At 60.6% G+C, this 22272-nt stretch overlaps 4 protein-coding genes across 6 annotated transcripts in view; 2 read left to right on the top strand and 2 right to left on the bottom strand.

The window, feature by feature from the left end:
- Positions 1 to 36: 36 nt before the first annotated feature.
- Positions 37 to 4312, bottom strand: LOC102998777 (surfeit locus protein 1). 3 transcript variants are annotated; one of them, XM_057548585.1, is made up of 9 exons: positions 4274 to 4312; positions 4087 to 4138; positions 3026 to 3159; positions 2861 to 2943; positions 1807 to 1998; positions 846 to 918; positions 598 to 760; positions 294 to 375; positions 37 to 216 (listed from the first exon to the last, which is right to left on the bottom strand). In XM_057548585.1, exons 1-9 carry the CDS (start codon positions 4289 to 4291, stop codon positions 147 to 149), a joined length of 867 nt encoding a protein of 288 aa, XP_057404568.1. In that variant the 5' UTR covers positions 4292 to 4312; the 3' UTR covers positions 37 to 146. The 3 variants fall into 3 exon arrangements, with proteins under 3 accessions (XP_057404568.1, XP_057404567.1, XP_057404569.1); XM_057548584.1 differs by having other exon boundaries at positions 4217 to 4293; XM_057548586.1 differs by lacking the exons at positions 3026 to 3159; positions 4087 to 4138; positions 4274 to 4312 and adding an exon at positions 2555 to 2660 and having other exon boundaries at positions 2861 to 2938.
- A 52-nt stretch (positions 4313 to 4364) lies between these two features.
- On the top strand, positions 4365 to 9034 carry SURF2 (surfeit 2). Its single transcript, XM_057548589.1, has 6 exons — positions 4365 to 4492; positions 4580 to 4734; positions 5456 to 5559; positions 7690 to 7878; positions 8055 to 8221; positions 8518 to 9034. Exons 1-6 carry the CDS (start codon positions 4415 to 4417, stop codon positions 8593 to 8595), a joined length of 771 nt encoding a protein of 256 aa, XP_057404572.1. The 5' UTR covers positions 4365 to 4414; the 3' UTR covers positions 8596 to 9034.
- Positions 8886 to 21331, bottom strand: SURF4 (surfeit 4). The gene is made up of 6 exons (XM_057548587.1): positions 21130 to 21331; positions 13946 to 14132; positions 13242 to 13318; positions 12561 to 12604; positions 11930 to 12116; positions 8886 to 11229 (listed from the first exon to the last, which is right to left on the bottom strand). The coding sequence occupies exons 1-6, from the start codon at positions 21175 to 21177 to the stop codon at positions 10963 to 10965; spliced, it is 810 nt and encodes a 269-aa protein (XP_057404570.1). The 5' UTR covers positions 21178 to 21331; the 3' UTR covers positions 8886 to 10962.
- The window catches only part of STKLD1 (serine/threonine kinase like domain containing 1), a 20508-nt gene continuing 19411 nt past the window's right edge, over positions 21176 to 22272 (top strand). Inside the window, exons 1-2 of the mRNA XM_057549182.1 lie at positions 21176 to 21322; positions 21655 to 21729. Coding sequence (XP_057405165.1) covers positions 21176 to 21322; positions 21655 to 21729 — 222 coding nt within the window. The remainder of the gene's footprint in view (positions 21323 to 21654; positions 21730 to 22272) is intronic.

Genomic DNA, 22272 nt, shown 5'->3' with positions numbered 1-22272 from the left:
GATTGGTTCATTTGGGTAGAAGGAAGGCGCTACACATGTGATGTAGAGATTTATTTATACCAATAACACGTTATCAGCCTAAAGTCAGTTGAATCTCTTGAAGTGGCTTCAGCTGTTCAGGGACAGGGCTACATCCGCCAAGCTCGTCACACACCAGGAGTCCGGCTTAGGAATTTCTTAAACCACAGGTACGAGGTGGCCGCGCAGAGTCCATACCTTGGGTGGAAAGAAATGAACAGTGTCAGGGGCTGAAGGGAGGGTGGAGGGAGCAGGAGTGGCCGGCCCCGGCTCACCAGGTGAGGATGTACTGCACGTGCTCATTCCTCAGCGTGACTCTGGTTTGCCCTCCGATGGGTCCTCCAGGGACTGTGCTCTCTGCGGGGACAGGGGGCTGTGTCCTCACCGTGGCCTGTGCTACCAGCTGCTTGGCATGCAGTGGCCAGTCAGCCAGCCCCCTCGTGTTGCCCTCCGCTCAGCGCACGTCAGGCGCGCTCCCACTCCACCAACACCCGCGCTGGGCCGGAAGTGACAAGGAGGTGCCCAGGGTCAAGAGGCAGGTAGAACAGGGCCTTGGGGGGCAGGCTGGTCACAGCGTACTGAAGTCGGCGTCTATGAAGATGGGCTCTGTGCCTGTGAGCCTGGCCATGGCCTCCAGGTCCCGGTAATGCCACTGGTTCCTCTCGGGGTTATTCTCAGGAACAAAGGGCTTCCTGGTCTCCGACAGCCTCACCATCCCGACTAGGTCCACTTCTCCCTCAACCTGCCCAGGAAGGGGTGAGATGCTCTGTGGGGCCCTGCATGGAGCCTGGATTAGCTCCTAGGGGGGACAGGTTCACACCCCTTACCTGGCCTTTGCGCCGCGTATCTGGATTCACTTTCTTCCTGGGCACAAACCCTCTATTTACCAGGATGGTGACTCTAGAATAGTAAGAGCACGCCGTTTCAGGTAGGGGACGGTTTTTGAATAAAGGTGGTCACTAATGGTCATTCTGGCACCTCCCGGACGACAGCACGAGGAAGGGTTTAAGGGTTAGTAGAGCTAGCTGGGCGGGAGGGGGTGCCTCCGACCCGTGAGTGCTGTAGGTTTGCGGCCTCCCTGCCACCGTCACCACCACCAGCAGCAGCGGCCTCTCCTTGCTTTGCGCTTCACCTGCCGCACACGCAGCCACTGACCAACAGCGCCCCGCCGCCTCCAACTGCCGCCTCGCGTGTCTGCCCCCAAGCTCCCATCCTGACCAGGGGAGTCCCTGAGCCGCAGCATCGGGGCCCATCCCAGACCTAAAACCAGAAAGCTGGGGGCTGACAAGGGACCTGGGGTTTCATTTGTATGTTACCATTGGGAAGCTGCTCTACTTATCGATCTTGCAGAGCCCCCATCGTGTACATGTCATCTCCTTCCCCTGGGATACTCTGCCCATCTCTTCACTCACTATTCAACCCAGAGCCCCTGGGAAGCCTTCCTCGAGTCGACTCCCTCCCTTGCAGGGCTGGGGGTTCCTTTCTCTTGAGTTCCTCTGCTGACCCTCAGACTGCACCCTAAGCACTAAACGTGTGGGCCACTCATCGACCGTTTCTCCAAAGAGGCCTATTTCATCCACCTCCTTCCTTCCCCTTCAGAGCTCAGCAGGCAGGTGTTGTTCAGTAACAAGTTAATTGGCTTAATAATGTCAGAATTACACATTTCAAGCTCCCAAGGAGTCGAGCTTGTCTGGGTTTCTTGGATTCCCCAGGGTTGGGGGCTGAGAAGGAAGGAGATGGGAAGGACCGCATCTGCCAGGCCAGTCAGCTCCCCCGCGTCCCACTCACCCCAGGTCAGTGCAGTGGAAGGGAGTGACCACGTAGGCACCGCTCTCAGCCGCCGACGAGAGCCGGCCGGCCTCCCGGGCCTCCCGGGCCGGGTCCACCATGGTCCGCGGCATCATGTACAGCTCCTTGGAGTGGTCAAAGTGCCCCCTGACCTTCACTGGCCTGTACTCCAGGTTCTGCAGTTCCATCGGGCTACGAGGGAGGGCAGGAGCTGAGACCGAGCAAGGTTTGGCAGGAAGACAAACCCTCTCAAGGGTCTGCAAACCACGAAGCCCACCGTGGCCTGAGAAGCAACGTAGAAGGCGACACACGGCCACAGTGGGGTCTGCGTGATGTGCCCTCCCAAGGGGGAAGCTGGTCCCTTTGATGCCACATGGGAACGCGGATCTGTGCTGCCCAACAGTCCACGTTTTCAAGAAAAGCTTAAAGCTGGGGCCTCCTGTGTGAACGTGATAAAATACGTGGGGCCAAAACTGTCATCTGCAAGCCAAATGTGACCCACTTGTTTGCTCCTTTGACTGGAAAGCTTTGTGATTTTAGCTGGCACGCTTAGGACAGTGCCCCTTTTTTTTTTTTCGGCTGTGCCGCACAGCTTGTGGGATCCTAGTTCCCTGACCAGGGATGGAACCGGGGCCCCCTGCGGTGGAAGCGTGGGGTTCTAACCACTGGACCACCAGGGAATTCCTAGGACAGTGCTTTTAAATGAGGGGAGAAGGCAGTAGAATGCCTGCGCATTTTCTCACAGTACCGTTCTCATGTCCAGACTTGACATGCGCGTGCCCTCCCCTCCAGCTAAGAATTACTGCTGCAGAAGGCCATCAGCACTGGGGGGGGATCCCTCAGCTACACTGGGTCTGGAAAAAGCGCGAAACCCAGGTTCAAAGATCTTTCTATGTACGTATGTCAGGCAGCTTCACAAAGGCAGTCGGGTGTCAACAGGAAGCCTAGCAGGACCACTGATTTTGAGGGCTCCCATCAGGGTCAGGAAGGCAGCCAGGCCCCACTGCTGACCTCGAGTGAGCCCAGCCCCGGGTGGGCGGCCACACACACTCACTCTGCGGGCAGCGGGATGGGCTCGGCCATAACTCTAGACTCTAGTTCTGCGATCAGCTGTAGCTTCCACTTCCGGCGCTGGACCTATGGACACAGGGCATAAGCCCGAGCAGGTGGCAGCAGAGTCAAGGGCTCAGAGCCAGGAGCGCGAGAAGTCAGGCTTTACCTGCCACGTCCCCAGGCCAAAGGCAGTCACAGGTATGAGAAGCAGAAACCACTGGAGGAAGGAGTCGTCTTCTGTTTTTGCGGCAGTTGCTCCGGCTGAAGAGCTGCCACACCTGCTGGGCCTCCAGACCAACCCTAGTAGATGTCACAACACGGGCATGGGGCCGGAAGCCCTGGAACAAAGAACTGGAGCAGCCAATTCCTTGAAGCTGCCATGACTACCGGAGAGAACGTGGTACAGGAGGAGGGCCCAGGCCACCACGTGCAGTCGGGAGCCCACCAGCAGCACCTGCGTCCAGCCCAGCTCCTAACCCAGTGCCCAGCGCATGACACCCACTCAGTGGACATTCACCCACTGAATGAGATCCAGGGCTTAGTCCTGGCTCTGCCACCAACCATGACCCTGGGTAACTCATAGAACCACCTCACGCCTTTCGTGCAAGAACATGCTGAGATGTATCCTGTCATGAGGGCGCACGGGTACGGGCTACTGTGCTCTGCAGACAGAACGTGATACACTCAGGAGCGTGGTTTACAGAACTCTCAGAACAGCTGTCCTTTTTCATCGTTCATAAATTTAGACTTGGCAAAACGAACACAGGAAGTACATTTAAGCTCTCAGAGGGTGAGTCCCATCAACGGAAAGCATCACGGGTCTTGAGGATGGTAAAAAAGCAGGCCTGGAGCAGGCGTGCAACGTGCCTTTACAGTGTACACAGCACTCTACACACAAATACCCTTTGCCGTGCCTTGAAGGCAACATGCAAACTGTGGTGATTAGCCAGGCTTTCCTTTAGGAGCCCACACGGTTTCCGTCCTGGGTTGGCCCCGCATCAGCCCGAGGAGCCGTGGGGCGGTTACGGCACGTCTCGGGCCGAGCGTGTCGGGCGGCAGCGCGGACGACAGCGCCGGCCAGAGCCCGCGCGCACCCAGGGCCCGACTCAGAGGCTCGGGCGGCAGTTCCAGGGCTTATCGCGACGCCACGCGCCCCGGCAAAGCGGAGGCACGGACGGACGGGGCGGCTTTCCCAGGTGCCGAGGGCACCCCTGGATGAGTCCTCACCTGGGCGCGAGATGACCCCAAGGACGCTCCTCCGGACGGCGCGGGCCGGGGCCTGCGGAGACGCGAGGGGCCGGCTGAGCTCGTCCAGTCCGGGCGCGCGGCCCCAGCCCCGCCGCCCCGCTCCGCTCACCAGCCCCGCGCCCGCCGCCCGCAGGAGCGGCCCCAGCCTCGCCGCGCACAGCCCCACCCGCCGCGCCGCCGCCATCGCGCAGCCCGGGCGCGCTCTTCCGGGATCTGGAGGCTTCTGCTTCCGGGGCGCCGTCCGGCCCCGCCCCCGGCCCACGTGGTTCGAACGACGTTCGGCCTCCAGCTCCGCGCGCACCGAGCCATGAGCGAGCCGCCGGCTGACGTGCGCGCCTTCCTGCGGGAGCACCCGAGCCTGCGGCTGGAGCCTGGCGCCCGCAAGGTGGGCTGGGGGCACAGGACCCCCGAGACGGGCCCCGGGACCCCCGACCGCCCGGACCCCGTGACCGCCCCGCCTTCCCGCCCGCAGGTGAGGTGCGCTCTGACAGGCCACGAGCTGCCCTGCCGCCTGCCGGAGCTCCAGGTCTACACCCGCGGCAAGAAGTACCGGCGGCTGGTCCGCGCCTCCCCGGCCTTCGACTACGCCGAGTTCGAGCCGCACATTGTGCCCAGCACCAAGAACCCGTACGTGGCCGGGGCGGGTCCGGCACTGCTGGGGAGGCCTAGGGTGGGACAGTTCCTAGTGCTGAGTCTGGCCGGAGCTGGGTAGACTCCGAAGCCCCGACCCCTCCCCGCTGGGTGAGCGCTCCTCAAAGACGCGACCTGTTCTGCAGCGCCCACCCTCCCGTGAGATAGGAGACCTGAGACCCAGGTGGGCGTCCTGGAGCTGTGAGTCACCTGGGATCTCAAGTGAGGCCCGTCCCCCGTGCGTGTTTGCTTTTTTGTAAACGTGAGGTTTGTCACCTGGGCCTTTCTGCTTCAGGAGGAGTGGAGCGCTTGTGCTTTGTCACCTGAGGTTCTGAATGCGGTCGTTTCCCTATCTTTAGTTTAAAGGAGAGCTTTGCTTTAGCTGGGAGCTCACGGTTGACAATAGTAGTCAAAACGAAGAGGGGGATGGCAGACGCTCCCACTATCCAGCACTTTGCCAGGCTTTCGCCGACATGCCTCTCGTGCTGGAGCAGAGTCCGGCGAGGCTGGTGAGGCCTGTTTTCCAGGCAGACGGTGAGAGGCCGCAGTCTGCCTGGATGAGTGCTTCTCCACCCGGGCTGTGGACTGCAGTTGCTTGGGAGCTTTTAAGAATCCTGATGCCCAAGCCACGTGGGAGACCTCCCCTGTCCGTCTGTGTGGGGGAGGCCAGGGTGGAGAACCATGGGTCCGGATTCTTGCTTGTGAACTGCCCCCTTAGGCACCAGCTGTTCTGCACACTGAGCCTGCGGCATATCAGCAAGTCCCCGGAGCACGTGCTGCGGCACACCCAGGGCCGGAGATACCAGAGGGCTCTGCAGAAATGTAAGTAGCCGAGGCGGCACACGGGTGTCTGGGTGCTTGCCTGCCCTCCCCCAGCACGGCACCCCTAGAACGCAGAAGCAGCAACCTGGGCATCCTTCGGTGGTACTTGGTGGATGCAGTGGGCCAGGTCCCAGCACAGTGAGGAGAGGGACGACGGTAGAGACGGTGCAGAGCCAGAGGCAGACTCCGAAGTGATGCAAGTTGCGTTAAGTGCTGTGAAGAAGCGAGGCAGGTGGACCTGCCTTATGCAGGAGGCTCTCGGAGGGTTTCTCTTTAGACTGAGACTTGAGGGACTGCGGGGGGGTTGGGGCGAGTGCTCCGCTTGGCTGGGGGGGGTGTCTGGAGGACGGCCATTGTGCCACCAGGCAAGGTGGGGTTAGAAAGGCGGGTGGGGATGAGACCACAGAGGGTCTTGGCAGCCGTGGAGTGGGGATGCCCTGGAAGGGTTAAAGCAGGGACTGGCCTGATCTGTTTGTGTCTCGGGATCACATGTTGCTGCCAGGGGAGAGGGGAGGAGTGGGAGGGGAGGAGTGGGAGGGGCCACCCGGTTGCTGTGCAGTCACCCAGGTGAAGATGCCGGTGTCTGGGTCACCAGGTGCTGGCAGGGCAGATGGAAGGATGTGGGAGGTTTCTAACGGTTTTGTGGATAGAATCAGTGGACGGGGGCAATGAGGGAGAGGGGGGAAACCAGCTGTGCTTCTCAAGGTTCTGGTGTGACAGCTGGTGGCTGATGACATCACGAGGGTGGAAGAGCGGAGTCTGAAGAAGGGCTTTCTGGGGAAGAGCACAGGTTCCTTCGAACGTTACAAGTGGAGGCGGATAAGGGCGGGTGGCCGTTGGGAATACGGACCAGCCCTCAGATGATGCAGATCGGTGACACAGACACAGCGTCTGCATCCCGTGGAGCCGGGTGACAGGGCCGGGCCTGAGCTCGGAGGAGCCCCGGGCAGGAGCCGAGGAGCCCGGTGCGGTCGTGTCTGAGGCAGGGAGGAGTTTCAGGGACGGAGCGGTAGCCTCGTCAGATGGCCCCGGAGGGCAGGGGAGGGCTGAAGCGTGACCTGAGATCTGACGGAGGCGGCGAGGTGGGGACAGAGCCGGGCCGGAGCGGGCCGGGAGCCCCGAGACCCGAGCGAGGCGGGGGCAGGAGGAGCAGCTGGGGCGGGGCGGGGCGGGCGGGCCTGACAACCGGAAGGGACCGGAAGGCAGGCGAGGAGGACGAGCCGGAAGGCCTTACTGGGCAGTGAAGAGAGGAGGCTGCGGGTGGCGCTGGGGGCCGGCGGAGGCGGGACGCGGGCTCCTGGGTGCCTTGCTCGGCTGCTCGGCGAGGGCGGGAAGGGGCTGGGCTTCCCCACGAGTAGGGGCGCGGTTCCGAGGCCTGGCCCAGGCGCTGGGACGGGCCGGGGAGGCGCCGGGGCCGCTCTGGCAGCGGGGCGCGTGGCGGGGGCGCCTGGCCACGCGTGGGCTCCGCTCTGCTGGTGACGGGGCCGCCGTGTGGCCATGGAGGGGGCCCCGCAGGTGGGCGGTGACGAGAGGGCCGGGGCCCGGCAGGGCTTGTCCACCCCGTGAGTGACGATGGCCGGAGTCGGGGGACAGTGAGAGCCGATGCAGGGCGAGCTCCAGCAGCCGGCTGCCCCGAGTCCTCGGCGCAGGAGGGGACGGTGCGGCTCCAGCGAGGCTTCCCCGGGGACGCCTCGTCCCCGCCCTCTGCTCTGAGCCGAGGGTCGGCCAGGGCCAGGCACCAACTTCGCTGAGCCCCGCCCTCCAGCGGGGGTCCGGCCGCTGTGCCTGAGGGGACTTCAGTCTCCGGGTGACAGGCTGGCCTGGCTTCCTGTGCCCGCTCAGCGCCCTCCCGGCCGTGGCTGGCTGGAGCCAGAGAACAGATGCTCCAGGCGCGTCCTCCTCGGGGAGGAGAGAAGAGGGAGGCCTTCGCCACCCTCCTGCCCCGGGCCCGCGTCCCCACGCGCCCCCCTGCTCTCCCGCTAGGAACCGAGCTGATGGCGCTCGCCTGCCTCTGCCGATTTTACCTGTTGCGGGGGGGGTTCTGGGGGCCCTGGCAGAGCTCAGCTCTGTTCCCGGAGGGCTGTGGGGAGACGAGGCGGGAACCGGGCCGCGTGCACGTCTGTCTCCCAGATGAGGTGTGTCAGAAGCAGCATGTGGAGTTCGTGCCCGCCTGCCTGCAGCACAAGAGTAGGAAGAGGCAAGACCAGCAGGGCAGTGACGGGCCACCCGGCCCTAGAGAAGCCTTCTGGGAACCCGCGTCCAGCGATGACGGCGCCGCCCCAAGTGACAGTGACGACAGCATGACAGACCTGTACCCACGTAAGCTGGGACGCGCCCCCTCTCCCTCCCCATCCTCTGGATTCGGGTCGCGACTGTCCACCCGGTTTGCGTCAGCAGCTCCCTCCTGGTGTGTGTCCTCTGGTCCTGGGCCCGGCTGACCCCCGGCACAGGTGGGGGACTCGACCTAAAGCAGCCCAAACCTCTGCTCCTTCCAGCCGAGCTGTTCACCAAAAAGGACCTGGGGGGGACCGAGGACGGGGACAGCACCGACGACTTCCTGACGGGGGATGAGGACGAGAAGCCAAGACGCCGCAGAGAGATGGGCCCTGGAGACAGCGAGGCCGTGGGCGTGGGCCGGGAGCGGGTCCTCAAGCGCGGGAAGGTGGGTGCCACCCCCAGGGCTGCCGGCGTGGCGGCGGCTTCTTCTAGCCATGGTTTCAGCTTCTTTAGAAAAATAAAACACCTTTCTCACAACCGAAATCTCAAGCTAAGGATACGTAAGGTAAGCGCCGAGGCTGCTCTAATGGGGGCGGGGGGCTGCTTCCTGGTTTGCTGCCCAGGAGTTTCCACTAAAGCCTCTTCCTCTCTGCGGGCCGGGATTGGGGGGGCCGGGCTCACAGCACCCCTGCGTCAGATCAGAACGCCTCCACTGACCGGAATTCTCTGTTTGTGCCGCAGAAGCAGTCCGGCTCGTTGAAAAAGAAGTTCAAGAGTCATCACCGCAAACCTAAGAGCTTCAGCTCTTTCAAACAGTAAGGTTAATGGAAAGTTGCTGGAGAAAACACATCTTGAGAGCCTTTCGAGAACCCTCCTGGCATCCACGCCGTGTTCCTCTTCAAGGTGCCCGCCGCGCGTCCTCCTAACTGGTGGGAAGTCCATCCACTCCTCGTTTGCTGCCCCAGAAGGCCGGGTCGGGGGGGTCTGACCCGCGGATGTCAGGGTCTCACCCCCACCCCCAGGAAGCAGCAGGGACCCCGGAGGGGGCACCCGAGGAGAGCCCTGGCCGGTCCCCACCTGGCTGGACGACACCAGAGGATCACACTGCATACAAATGCCACTATTTATTTTGACATGTCTCCAAAAATCAAAATGTTTTCAAACACAACTAAGATATAAAATACAGCATAAAATGAGATTCATAACTATCTCCCCCATAAAGCAAAAAATTTTTCAGAAATCGTTGTGCCAAAACCAATTGGTAGATGCTGTTTTTCTCTTCTCCCCGAGTAGGCATCGACCCCCGGCCCGAGCACTAGCCCACGCAGGGCCAGGGGAGGCGGGCCTGGTGGCCACCACACCACCTGGCCACCAGGGTCAATCTCAGTTTTTACAAACCAGAAAGGTCTTCCTAGCAGGGGGCCGAAGAAGACCCGTACCCTGCCAGAAACTGTGTCACGGAGCAACTGCGACCTGGCCAAGAGCGCCATTCATCAGGGCCATCATGCTGGGGTAACGGGGAGGGGGCTGTAGATCAAGACACTACCCTGCGCAGATGGCGACACTGAGTCAGAAAACCCCCTTGGTGTGGGAGCATCCCAGTGACTGAAGTAGAAAAGCCCTCTGAACTTACAAATACTCGGGGAGTAGGGCCACTGGGGGAGGGATTGGGAGCGTCTTGGGTTGAGCCTCTGCAGTGGCGGGGACACAGGTGGGTGCTGGAAAGGTTCTAAGAGTGCTAGTGGGTAAGAGCCGGCATCCCCCCTGCCCTGGGAAGCTGACCAGGGGCTTTGCTGGGGCGGGGCGGGGTTGCTCCCCACCTCACCCTGGCTCTGGCCTGGAAGGTAGACGTGGATCTGGGTTCAGGACTGGCCCCAGCAGCCCTGGGGAGGCCCTCAGGCTTGCACCCCTAGCTGAGCAAACCGGAGAAGGTGAGATCGGCTCCAAGGCAAGGCTTGCGAGAAGCCTCCAAGGAGGGCCTCGTTGAGTTAGGCCGGCCTCACCGTGTCGGTCTGACCCTGACTCCCCGTGGGAGGCAGAGGCATTGCTAGGAGGTGGACGAGCGGAGAACAGCAAGAAGCACACACAGCCCCAGGAAGAGAAACAGTATAAGGCAATGTTAGGAAACTTGAGATACAGGATTGAGATCCAATCGGTAAGGCATCACAAATCGTAAAAAGTAATTTGGGCTGCATTCAGCATAGCAAATGGACAATCTGAGCAAGCCGCAGCCTTGTGAAGATGGGGGAGTGGTGGCTGCACGGCCTGGGGAGCCCCGCGGGGGAGACGAGCGGGCAGCGCTGGCCCGGCTCTGGCTGTGGCCCTGGGGCAGCTCAGCGTGAGGTAACCGGTCTGAGCGCCCCGCTCCGGCCCGGCCCCCACAGTGGCAGCTGCCCCCCACCGAGCTGGGCACGCAGGGGGTCCAAGGCTCACGTGCTGCCGGGCCTGGGGGGCAGGTCCCTGCGGGCTCCAGGCAGCCTCCCCGTGGGCCACCGTCCGCACCTTGAGCCACTACCGCTCCCAGGGCGTCGCCCCATAAAAACCGCACCAATCCAAGCCGAGCCTCTGAGGAAAGCCTTTCACCCTAGACGGCAGCCTTGGCTGCCTCTCTGACACTGCCTTATTCTTTGGGTCTGGGGTTTCTCTATATGCTCTCGCTGTCCCTATAAAGTATCACAACGCAGGGCAGAAACAACGGGGAAGGCACTGGTGCGGGTTCGAACCAGTGTGTTGATGTTGGGCTGGGCCACCCCAAATCATCGAGTAGTTTTAGCTAAAAACGTAAACTTTAAAAAAAATAAGAGGGAGACTGCTTTGAATGATACACAAATGTATCCGCTCACAGTACAGCTTGAAGGTCCCCCACCCCAAAAAAGAAACCAAAAAAAAAACAGAACTGAGAGGCCACGGCCAAGCAAGCTGCTCACTCCAAGAAGCCACGGCCCGCCTTGGGGAGGGAGGTGCTGACCACGGGCCGGCCAGCTCTGCGCGGTCACATACCAGGGGGTGGGTCCAGAGCAGATTTAGCCATCAATTATCAGGTGTCCGCAAATAAAGTTCTCAAAACATCTGTGCCTTTACCAAGGGAGGGGAGGGAAGAGGATACAGAAATGCTGGCAGTTACGTCGAATCCACCCCGAACCAGTCCTCGACGGCCACGGGTCCCAGCCAGGCGGGGAGGGTCTGTTACCACTCTTTCTTCTTCTCGTCCATGGACACGCCCCCCGGGCCCAGGGCCACCACCAGGAGCAAGCCTCCGATCACCGACATGGTCTGGAAAAAGTCGTACTTGAGGAAGTCATGCATGGGCTTGTAGACGGGAATGGTCCAGAAGGCGTTGAAATACACGTTGATGGCAAACAGCCACACGACGAGAGTCAAAGCGGCCAGCTTGGTTTTAAAGCCGATGGCCACCAAAATCATCAGAGCCGTGCCCACGATGTTCTGAAGAATCTGCACAGGTTGAAAGGTAAGCAATGGAAATAAACAGGCAGGTTCCAGCTGCCCATGTCACTGCAGTCTGTGGGCCAGGGTGGAGTGACTCAGGGCGTGCCGAGAGCCGGCATTACAAGCAGGGAAGAAAATCATGTCTCCTGCGATGGGGGCAGCAGAGAAAGCAACGCTTTGAATTGAGAAAGGTTTGGGGAGGGGTAAAAGGTCTCCGATGAACAGGCTGGGATTCACCGGGACCTGCTCCAGTCTGAGCCCGGTGGACCTGTCAGTCACAACCGCAGTCCCCGGCGCTTAGAACCAGACGCTCCCCCCTCCCCAGCACCAGGAGCCCCTCCTGGGGACCCCACCCGGCCAGGGCCCCGCAGCTCTGTAAGCTACTGGGGGACAGGGACAAAGCCTTCGACTCTGCAGCCCCAATAAAAAGGACACGATAAAGGCAGGAGCGTGAGGAAGGAAAGAGAAACACGAGCCTGTGCCAGGAACCTTCACCGACAGCCTGGACGGACCCTTCAGCGAGGTCAGGGAGACTCGGGACTTAACTGGTTGGAAAGGCAGCTTCTTGGTGCACAAGAGCTTGGCAGTGTTCTGTTTCCTTTCACAGGACCATCCCAGTGGCCCCTCAGCTATGCTTAGTGCACAAGCCGGGAAGAGGGGGCAGCGCCCCTTCTAGAAGGACAGGGACCCAGCCAGGAACACTTACCGAGAAGAAGCTGGCGTCAAAGTGAAGGAGGGTCATGAACATCAAGACCAGCAAGACCCGGCCTCCGAGCTGCATGTACTGTTTGGGGGAGCTCTCGCGCATGGTGGGGACGCCCGCAAACATGCTCTTCCCTTCGGAACGGGACTCCGCCAGGAGAAGCAACAAGCCTCCGCCCAGGGCCAGGTTCCTGAGGAACGGACAGGCCACGCCAGTCGCTCAGGCTCATCAGGCTCCGTGAGCACCCGGCGGCCCAGATCGGGAGACCCCGGCAGGAGCAGGGCCTCCGGTGACACCCGCGGACAGGAAAGCCCCACACGACCGGAGACATGGATGCATCCGCGCCACCCTCGGGATGGCCTGGCCTGGGCTCTCCTGCTGACCAGCTGGGCCCCTGGGAGCCAGTGCTTCACTTGGGCCCTCGTCGCCCTCGTGAGATACGGGGTCGGGAGGGACGACCTCGTTCTCACCTCTGTCCTGGGGGCTCTGGGTGGGGAAGGAAAAGGCTTCACCAACGTCCACTACAGATTCTAAGAAGCATGGTTTGGACCCAAAGAAACTTACTTCAACCAACAGTTACTGAGTTTAGAAACATGACGAAAGTGCACTAAGTCACCAGCCAGAAGGCACCTACCTCATCAGAAACTTCAAGTCCCATAAGATGCTGTAGGCAATCGTCTAAGGAGAAGAGAGAAGAGAGAAACTTGAGTCTCATCATTTTCAGACAGATCTGTATTTCTACAGAATTAACAGCATCAGGCAATTCTTCCAGCATAGGTGAGAATCTAAATACAAGACGCACAAAACCCTTTCAGGACACCGGCAGCCCCAAGCTCAGTGTCTCTCAGGGTGCAGTGGTGGCCCCGGATCTAACAAGCCCCCGCTTCCTCGGAGCAGAGCCCAGGACGTCCTGGAGAACATGACGGCTCCGAGACAGCGGTCTGGAGTAGGTGTGTGACACACCTCGCGTGAGTAGCTAGGTGCGCTCCTTTATGAATTAGGATGCTAACGAGACAGCGTCCTGGCTGCAGCTGACCCCGTGACTTGTCCCCTTGTCACAGGGAGCTCAGGAAAGTGGCAACAGGTGGATGCCCGGAGTTCGGCCCCTTCCCAGGGTGCTCGGTTGTCCGGCTCTCCTGAGCTTCCACGGCTTGCATGGAGGAAAATCCAGCAATTTCTCAGAAGAGAAAAGGAGTTCCAGGCAGACACACAGAGGGCTGAGAGGGGAGTGAGCCTGAGTCCTCACGAATGCCTTTCCGCCAGAAGCTCTGCTCTAACCAGAGAGAGGGTGAGACCCCAGCCACGTGCCGTTTACCTGCAGCGCGATGATGCCGAAGAGCCCAAAGCAGGCGTACTGCACGAAGTTCCTGCTCAACACCAGGATGCAGCCGGCTGGAAAGGAGGAGGGCGAGGGTCAGGGGACCGTGGCCACCTCCCCGGGTGCTCTGGCGCAGCGGCAGCCCAACCGCCCGCCCCCCAAGCAAAAAGCATCCTCTGGGAGGATTCATGGTAGGCACGGGCCCCCAACACACGTCCACTGGCCTTTCCTCATTAAAAACACTAGTCCGGAAAGTGGGTCCCTTGCGTACAGAGTCACTGCCCATCAGGAAGAAGCTCAGCTGCGGAGCTGCAGGACAGGCTGGCAAGCGCAAGTCCCGTCCTTGCCCCCTAACGTGCAAGAGAGGGAGCGCTGCCGCCGGAAGACGGTCAGCAGGCGCAGAAGGCAGACCCGAGGCCAACGCAGCTGCACTGGCGTCTGATGCTCTCCCTTCTCTGTTTGCCTGTCGATCCTTCCCAGACACCCTGGCTCTGGGGTGCCTCGGCTCCTCGCTGGCCCACCCGGACGCCCCCATCTCCAGCACCTCCTGCTCTGGGCACTGGGCACAGGGCCTCAGAGCAACGCAGCTGGGACCACACAGAGCACCCAGCCGCGCGCGGCGGGCCCAGCTCCCAGGCCCGGGCTGCCGCCCTGGCGCGAGGAGCTGCCGACGCCCAGCCCCGCGCGCCGGCGCCACTCACTCAGCTGTCCGAGCAGGTTGAGGAGCACGAAGGAGGAGGCCAGCAGGTAGCCGCAGCTCCACGTGGTGTCGATGTAGTCCCGCTGCTCGCCCCACTGGAACCACATGCGGATGCCGTCCTCCAGGAAGGTGCTGATCAGGCAGAGGCGCGCCACGTGCGGCAGGTACTGCTTGGTGACTCGCAGGAACTGCGGGGCCGCGGAAAGCCGAGGGTGAGGGGCCCAGCGCCCGCTCCCAGCACTGCCCGGCGGGTCCGGGCGCGGGACCACCCAAGCCTCCGTCCCGGAGACGAAGGAGCCCGAAGGCGATGCCACGGGCCCGTCCCCGACCTCCTCCGTCATCTCAGCTGCCGTGTGTGGGGCAACTACAGTCGTCACGCGTGGACCTGCCCCAGGACACAGGGCGTGGGCAAGGCAGACTCGCCCAGCGACAGACTGAACCGGCCCTCAGAGGCGACCCAGTCGAGGGTGTCTCTGCTGCGGCACTACCGCCTCTGCACCAGCTCGTTCTCTGTGGTGGGGCGTCCTGCGCCGAAGGCTGTGAGCGGCCTCCCCGGCCTCTCTACCCACCAGTTGCCGTGAGCAACCCCCGCTCCAACTGTGACAGCCCAGACACCTCCAGACACGGCCGCCTCCTGCTCCCTGCGGGCCACGCCACTTACGACGGGTGATTAGGAAACGCACAGGCAAGGCGAAGCTGAGGTACAAGTGTCATGCGGGTGGACCACACGCACTTTCTCTTACCAAGCATTCGAAGTTGAGGTACAAAGGGAGAGAAAGCCTGTGACACACGATAACACAGCAGGAACTCGGGAGAAAGATCGGGGACCCACCCACACGAGTGACGTGTCAGGAGCCAGAGTCTAAAGGGCATCGGTGAGTCTGACTCCTCAAAGGGACAGTTGAATGAATGTCACAGCCCCTCTTAGGCCGATTAAACCTGTCGTTGGGATAAACAAAGGTGTATATAAGAGTGTTTCTTGGTGTTTGGTGTTTTGAAGAGCTGCTTAAAAGCCCTGGGAAGCGCTAAAGCTGTGCAACAGGGTTAACGAGCCTCGGGCTGCTTCGACCAGCCTTCCATTCGCCAGCTCTGGCTCGGTGTGCACAGAGAAGCCTCCCCGCCTCCGGGGATCTGGGCCACAGCAGCCTGGCCTGGCTGGCCTGGGAGGGGAGGAGAGAGAGGTGACAAGCCAGGTGTCCTCTCTCCTGCAGTCCTGGAGCTGGAGCCCCGAGGTGTCGCGTCTGCTCAGCCCCTGACCCCCACGGAAGCGGCGCCAGCGTCACAGTGAGGGAGAGACAGACGCGCAGACAGGCCAGCACGCAGGTACGGGCACGGAAGCAGGGCCGGAGACTGGAGCTCAGGGCTCTCATCCTGGCTGATACCCGCCCGCCAGCACACTGCGGACTGTGGACAGACCGCGTTACTTTGGGGGGAGGGGGCGGTCTCTACTGTCCTTCTAAAAGTGAGGACAGCTGGGTCCACGGTGGCAAAGATTCTTTCCAACTTTAATGAGCAGAGGAGAAAAGGGAAGGGAAAGGACCCTGTTTAAAAAAAAAAAGAGGTCCCCAATACTCCTGTATGAATTCTGGAGTCCACGCAGAGAAGAAACACATCAGATCAGGGGCTGCGGGGACAGCTGACGCCACGTGCGCTCCCGTTCCTGCCTCGTGGCCCGAATGATTGCAGAATGCCCAGCAACGGTGTAATCACCCAGCCCGTCGAGAGACGAAGGGCACCTCCTCAGCTCTGATGCCCTGGCCCAGCCCAGGAGCCCGGGCGACGACACAGGCCTCGGCTTGGTGTCGAAACCGGGGAGAAGCCACGGCGAGGCCGGCAGAGCCCCACCGGACGGCTGTGCAGACTCGGACCCCCAGGCGGAGCCCGACTCGCCTCCGTGCAGCCCTGCGCCCCCGGGGGAGCGCGCCCACTGCGCCGCAGCCCACAAGACGAGACGGAGGCAGTGTTTAAAGCCTCCGAGACGCGTCTTAATTTGAGTGTCTGGGTCAAGAGGATTAAAGAGCGGCGAGAGAAGGTTCCCTTCGGACACGTAATTCACTCCTCCCTCCGTGCGCAGACACGCCAAGGAGACAGACGTCTCTCTGCTTTGGAAAAACACGGCAAAAGTTCAGGCATCTGTGCTCTGAACTAAGCACGAATCTGATTTTCAAAGTCATACGTGGCCTAGGTTTAGGGCTGACGATTTTATACGTCAGGCCGATCCGGAGCCTCTCTTAACCAGCCACCCGCTAATGAGCACCTGTTTGCACTGAACAGGAAAGAAAAAAACTAGGTGTGATAGAACATGAGACCAGACCCAATTTTAATCTTATTGCCTACACACATCTTGGTCTCAACGTGTGGCCCCTGAACCCACGTCACGCTGCCTTAGACAGTGTCCCCCCAGCACAGTAGAAGAGCCCCCGAAGCAGGCACCCAGAAGCCACCTGGCCGGTGCACGTGCTAAGCCGGCGTCCCGCTCACACAAAGGGCCCGAAGGCCGGGGGCTGCCTGCTGCCCGCGCACCCGTGGCGGTCACCCATTCGCTCCACTGGGGTAGCTACACCTGACCTGGGACATAACTCTGGGAATACGGTGATCATGTCCCACAAAGCACGGGAAAACCTACTTTCTCTTAGTATTCAGGACAAAAGGGACCTGAGGAAAGCAGTCTGCAATTCTTGTTTCATGAGAACCTGGAGGCGGAGGAAAGAGGCAGTCAGACTTCCTTGATCACCGAGGACCGGGGCTGCCCTTATCAAGGGCCAGCTCAAGCCTGCACATCCCAGAAGATTAGAACCTGCGGCCAGGTGACTTCCCGCACATCAGGCTGAGTCAGGGCTGGTACTGGAGCTCAGTGACTCACACATGTGTGTCCACCGAGACCCCCGAACCCCCAGTAAGTCTCCCTGAGCACTGCTCTGTAGGGTCACGCAGCACCTCAAGGTCCACGAAGAGATGTCAGCCGGCCCTGAGCTGGAGAGATGGCCTGGCTTTCTTTACTAAAAACCCACGTGGGACAAGGCGCCTACCAATAGGAAGGCAGCTCCAGGCTGCACCTGACCTTCCGGGAGAAGCCTCACCAACTACAGCCCCCGCACGCCTCCACCCCGTTCCCCAGAAGAGGCGGGGTGGCTTTTCTGAACGTCCTGTCTAAGATCGGCGAGCAAGGAGGAGTGAGTCAGCCGGCTCCTCTCCGCCCTCTCCCCACTCCTTTTTGGCATAAGGCAGGAAGCCCTTGTTGGGGAGGGGGTGACAGAGCAAAGGAACAAGAGGAAAACACTCAGCGGCCACCCACCACTGTCACCAGAACCCTACCACACTGGTGGCCATCCACGCACTGTTAATCCGGAGCCCTGAGACCTGGGGGCTGTGTACGCCCGCCCGGTTCAGTGTCCTGCCAAGGCCATCCTAGCTCTCCAGCGATTGACCAGAGGCCAAGGGGAGCTCCTGGGGGTGAGAGCTTCCAGGACTGGCTCTGTCCTGCCAGAGGACAGGTAGAAATACCAAAGGCCAGGGACCTCCCTGGTGGCGCAATGGTTAAGAATCCGCCTGCCAATGCAGGGGACACAGGTTCAAGCCCTGGTCCAGGAGGATCCCACATGCCGCGGAACAACCAAGCCCGTGCGCCGCAACTACTGAGCCTGCGCTCTAGAGCCCGCGTGCCACAACTACTGAAGCCCGTGCACCTAGAGCCCATGCTCCGCAACAAGAGAAGCCACTGCAAAGAGAAGCCCGCGCACCACAACGAAGAGTAGCCCCCGCTCGCCGCAACTAGAGAAAGACCGCACGTAGCAACGAAGACCCAATGCAGCCGAAAATAAGCAAATAAATAAATAAATTTATTTTAAAAAAAAATACCGAAGGCCACACTGCAAGGCCTCATGCAGGTTATCTGTCACCTTGGTGACGAACCACCAGGCAGAACCCATTAAGTGCTAATACTCCTATTTACCGGTGCAAATGTGCTTGCAAGTTACAGTCTGCAGACCGGCAGCGAGTTCCAGCTGCAGGGCACGTGCATAATTTTGGATTGCCGAGATCGTTAGTCTCCGGCTCCTTCCGACCAGTCTCAGATGGCTTCCGAATGCCCAGCGCAGAGAGCACTCCCAGCACCTTCTCCAGCAGGGGGACACTGTCCCTGGCCACCCAGGGCAAGGAGCTCGATGCCAAAGAGGCAGCTCGGGCACAGCCTGCCAGCGGGAAGTAACCAGACCACTCACCCTGCGCTCGCGCCTCTGCGGACCTGAAGGGAAGGTCGCAGGGCGGCCAAGCCACGCGTGGACTCAACACATCGACCCACCACGTGCTGCGCGAGACCACACAGACCTCCCTCTCTGCATCTAAAGATGGAAACGCTATGGCCAAGCTCCGGGACCCGGGGGCGCCAGAAGTAGTATATACGGAGGACCTGGCCCAGTGCGGGTGCATCGAAGGTTCGGGATTATTGTCCTAACTCTCAGAGGACACACGGCCCTTTTGAGGTCCTGTTCACGGCAGCCCAGACTTTCTGGCCAAATCCTGTCACTTCATTTTTGCTTCTGTTTTCTGAAGACAAGGTTAGAAGTGTCATATTATATGATCAGTGACTTTGATGACATTTCCCCAGTCCCTTCAAATTAGATCATTTTCATCTTAAAAGCCGGACTCGCAGCACCTTTATTGTTTTAATACTATGGGGGTAAATGTTAAAAACAAAAGCGCCACCCCGGATTTTGTCCATAGGAAGCCATTGCTTTGGCTCTGCCCCCAACTGTCTGTCCACATCCTCCTCTCGCACCAAGCCTGCTGCCAGAAGAGGCTCCGAACTTTGGTGTGACAGCACACTGAGCCCCGCCCTCCTGAGTCACCCACAGAGGGCCACAGAGGGGTCCGCTGACAGCTGTCACCATCAAGGTGGGCTCTGGTGCTGAAAAACTGACAGCAGGAGGCTGCACTGCCCGACAGACGCAGCCTTGGTCCATGCTGTTTCTCCGGGTTTTAGGCAGCGTGCCCTCTTACGATGCTAGTGCTTTGTGCGTTTCCCTTCATTTGTACCAGAAGAGGAACACCAGGCTGTAGGCACGTTGTGTGTGGTACCAGCCTCGAGGTCAGAGACTGGGTTTCTCGCAGGGCCGTGGCCCCAGGCCAGCCCAGGAGCCTTAGCACGCCTGGCCTCCCTTCCCATAGTAAACTGGTGCAGGCCAACCCTGTGTGCCCCTCAAGGGCCTTTCTGGTTCCAAGATTCTGCTTCTTTCATTGAAGGCAAACAAAATGCATGGAGAAAAAGAAGAAAGGATTATGTAAAAAGAGTCTGGTGGTTTTTTTTTTTTTTGGCAGTAGGAGGGTTTATCATTTGATACTTGGCAGCAACTTGACTGGAGACATTTTATCTAGATTCGGTTATGAAATTCACTTGCAAAACCAGGGTTTTTCCGGGCTGCAGAGTGAGTGTACCAGGCTCTCATGACTCCCTTGGCTAAAAGGAGCCATCTTCTTAGGTAGTTGCTACTTGGGGAAACAAAATTGGGTCGCTAAGATTATGGCAATGAAAACCGACAAACTAAGCAAGCCTACTTGACTTTTGAGAGCTTTCGATATGAATTGTTTTTGAGAGGGATACAATTTTTGGATTGTGTCTGTAAACACAAAATCATGACCTTAGGAAAAACTGTTTCTTCAAGTTGATATGTTTTAATCCCCAAACTGGTTTTTAAAATATCAGCTCACAGGAAAGTAGCGCATAGGAGAACCCGACTGGGAGGCCACACAAGAGAGGTACCATCCCTCAAGGGAAACAACAGGAAATCTTGTTCACCAATAACTGATCAGAAAGCAGGCGCGCGCACACACACACACACACACACACACACCCTTCCAAGACACACACACACACACACACACACACCCTTCCAAGACACACACACACACACACACACACACACACACACCCACCCCCCCCCTTTCAAGAAGCCCAGCCTCGGAGTATGATGAATTAATACCACCCCCATTAAAAATAAAAAATTTAACCTCACTACTCTTAACTCTGGCAAAGCCACACACACATTAAGTGAACCAAAGAAAGAATGACAGTTGGGCCAGCCGTGGATCTTCCTGCAGAGATGGGGCTGGTCGTCTGTAGACATAACGGGATACTTTTAGAAGTAAAAGGTACACGACTGAATAATCACCACCACGTTCTTTGGACCAAGCTTGGTCGAAAGAGAGGGTGGAAGCTGCGTCCTTTCCCCTTTCCAGGATCTGGTTCTGTCCATCTAGTTTTTGAACACCTTTAATGGTGACTCAAGGGCCTGTTTCAAGGGCTTCCCTGTAGCTCGGAAGGCCACCTGTACACCCTTGGAAGGGGAAAAACAGGAAGATAGGCTTCCCCTCCTCCCAGGTTTGTGTACAGACAGATACCCATTCATTTCAGTCTCAGGGCAGAGTCCAAACAGGGAAGGAAAACGCAGGGAAGGGTCAAAGGAACCCTAGGAACCCAACACATCTGGGAAAGAGAAAAGAAAAAGTACTGGGGCTTTCTTCAGTGGGGTGCATACCAGGGCGCCCCCTTTCCTCTGGGAGGACCCCAGGCCTCCAGTCTGACCAACCCCCGTTCAGGATCAGCTCCCCAGCCCGCCCCCGAAGAGTGCCCAGTAAAAGGAAAAGCGTGCAGGGACCACCCAACAGTGTAGAATGCAGAGGACGCGCCCCACGCACCCCGGGGCCTCGGGCCCCTTCTCAGGAGCCGGGGAGGCAGCCGCTGACACCCCTCGGCTTCTAGGATGGCCCGGGCCGGGCTGGGGAGGACGGGCCCACCGAGCTGGGCGCCGAAGCAGGGGCCCGGGAACACACCCAGAGCCCGGGTGGGGGGACGGCGCCAGGGCAGGCTGGGCCCGGAGGCCGAGTCTGGGGGTGCCCCCGGCCGGGACGGGCGGCGAGCCCAGGAGGGAGGGCCCTGGTTGGGGGAGGGGGCGCGATCCCTCCGGTGAGATCGGGAGGGGTGAGGGCACGTCCCAGGCCTCGGGGCGGCCCTGCGGGCCGGGGGCCGGCTCCGGGGGCGGCCGGGGTCTCGGGGCCGGGCCCGGGGGGTGCAGGCGGGCCGGGCGGGGGTCCCGGGGGAAATCCAGGAGAGGGGGCCGAGTGGGGCCGGGGAAGGGGGCTCCGGGAGGGAGGCCCGGGGGAGGGGCCGGCCGAGCCCGTAGGCCGCACCTGGTCTGCGAAGTCCTCGGCCGTGCCCATCAGGTCGTTCTGGCCCATGGCGGCGGCGGGAGGCTCGGCTAGCTCGCTCGCTCGCTCCCTCGGCGCTCGGCCCGTCGGCGCCCGCGCCCGCGCCCGCTGCGGCCTCCACAGGAAGTGCCGGCGGCCGGCCTCGCTTCTCGTCCGCGGCTCCAGCGGCTGCCACGTAGGCCAAGCCTTAAAGGGGCCGCGCCGCGGGGCCCGCCCCGGCCGCGCCTTAAAGGGGCCGCGCGCCGCCCGCCGCGCTCAGGCCCCGCCCACCGCACGCGAGGCCCCGCCCTCCCCTCTCGAGGCTCCGCCCTCTCCTCCCTGAGGGCCGGCCTGCTGGAGACGCGCGGGTGCCCCAGCGGGCACTGTGACACTGTTCGGGCAGGGAGGGTCCCCGGATCAGGCCAGCACCCGGGGCTGAGGGGCGCCCCCAGCGTGGGGGATGGGCGCTCACCTGACGCGGTCCAGACTGAGCATGCTCAGTTCAGGGTCCGACTCGGTTCGGGCTAGCGGTGCACCCCAGCGCCCAGTGGAGGGGCAGGGAGGCCTGGAGTCTCCCCGCAAGACACCATGGAAAAGTACCAGGTGCCGAGTTGTCCGCTGGTGGGGAGGCGGGGGCGACGAGGGGCCGACGGTCAGGGGCGAGCCCAGGACCTGGATCTCCTGCCGCCACCCCCGGCCCCCTACCGGTTTAACGGTCACGAGGGGCCAGCGGCCAGGTCCGACCCCAAGGAGGCAAGGGGCCCGTGTTGCGGCCAGTGTCTGCTTCTAGCTCATAGGGTGACCTCGGGTACCTCCAGACGTGACCTCCGGGGTGCCCTTTGCCCCTCTGGGCCTGGGTTTCCCCCTTTCTAAAATGGTGGATGAAAATAAGGCCTTTCCAGTCTGAATATGGAGGATGGAGGACACCATCCTTTTCACCCATGGGTCCATGTGCTTCGGCCCATAGAGACAGGACACCCTAGAACGTTCAGAATTCATAATCAGACGCCCCCAGACTCCTAAAACACCCCATCAGTAGTCCCTAGCTGGGGGAACTTGGGCCTTTTGCAGGGCCTGTGAAAATGTTTAGGACGTGAAAAATTCACAAAACAAAAGGAAAGCTGCAAGATAAAAATAAATGAATGT

Source organism: Balaenoptera acutorostrata, chromosome 6, assembly GCF_949987535.1.
Source record: "Balaenoptera acutorostrata chromosome 6, mBalAcu1.1, whole genome shotgun sequence".
NCBI classification, from domain to species: domain Eukaryota; kingdom Metazoa; phylum Chordata; class Mammalia; order Artiodactyla; family Balaenopteridae; genus Balaenoptera; species Balaenoptera acutorostrata.
The sequence above is the reverse complement of the archived record's forward strand: the minus strand, read 5'-3'. Positions and strand labels throughout refer to the sequence as shown.

What these genes read in the sequence shown, in the direction of transcription:
- LOC102998777 (XM_057548584.1), bottom strand. Translation starts at nt 4,291, where the DNA reads ATGGCGGCGGCGCGGCGGGTGGGGCTGTGCGCGGCGAGGCTGGGGCCG. An exon ending in TGGGGTCATCTCGCGCCCAG is followed by an intron (nt 3,160 to 4,086) that starts GTGAGGACTCAT and finishes GACATCTACTAG; the next exon opens with GGTTGGTCTGGAGGCCCAGC. An exon ending in ATACGCGGCGCAAAGGCCAG is followed by an intron (nt 761 to 845) that starts GTAAGGGGTGTG and finishes CTTCCTGGGCAG; the next exon opens with GTTGAGGGAGAAGTGGACCT.
- SURF2 (XM_057548589.1), top strand. Translation starts at nt 4,415, where the DNA reads ATGAGCGAGCCGCCGGCTGACGTGCGCGCCTTCCTGCGGGAGCACCCG. An exon ending in CATGACAGACCTGTACCCAC is followed by an intron (nt 7,879 to 8,054) that starts GTAAGCTGGGAC and finishes TGCTCCTTCCAG; the next exon opens with CCGAGCTGTTCACCAAAAAG. An exon ending in GGGTCCTCAAGCGCGGGAAG is followed by an intron (nt 8,222 to 8,517) that starts GTGGGTGCCACC and finishes TTTGTGCCGCAG; the next exon opens with AAGCAGTCCGGCTCGTTGAA.
- SURF4 (XM_057548587.1), bottom strand. Translation starts at nt 21,177, where the DNA reads ATGGGCCAGAACGACCTGATGGGCACGGCCGAGGACTTCGCAGACCAG. An exon ending in CCGAGGACTTCGCAGACCAG is followed by an intron (nt 14,133 to 21,129) that starts GTGCGGCCTACG and finishes GCGGCCCCGCAG; the next exon opens with TTCCTGCGAGTCACCAAGCA. An exon ending in TTGACGCCAGCTTCTTCTCG is followed by an intron (nt 11,230 to 11,929) that starts GTAAGTGTTCCT and finishes CAACCTGTGCAG; the next exon opens with ATTCTTCAGAACATCGTGGG.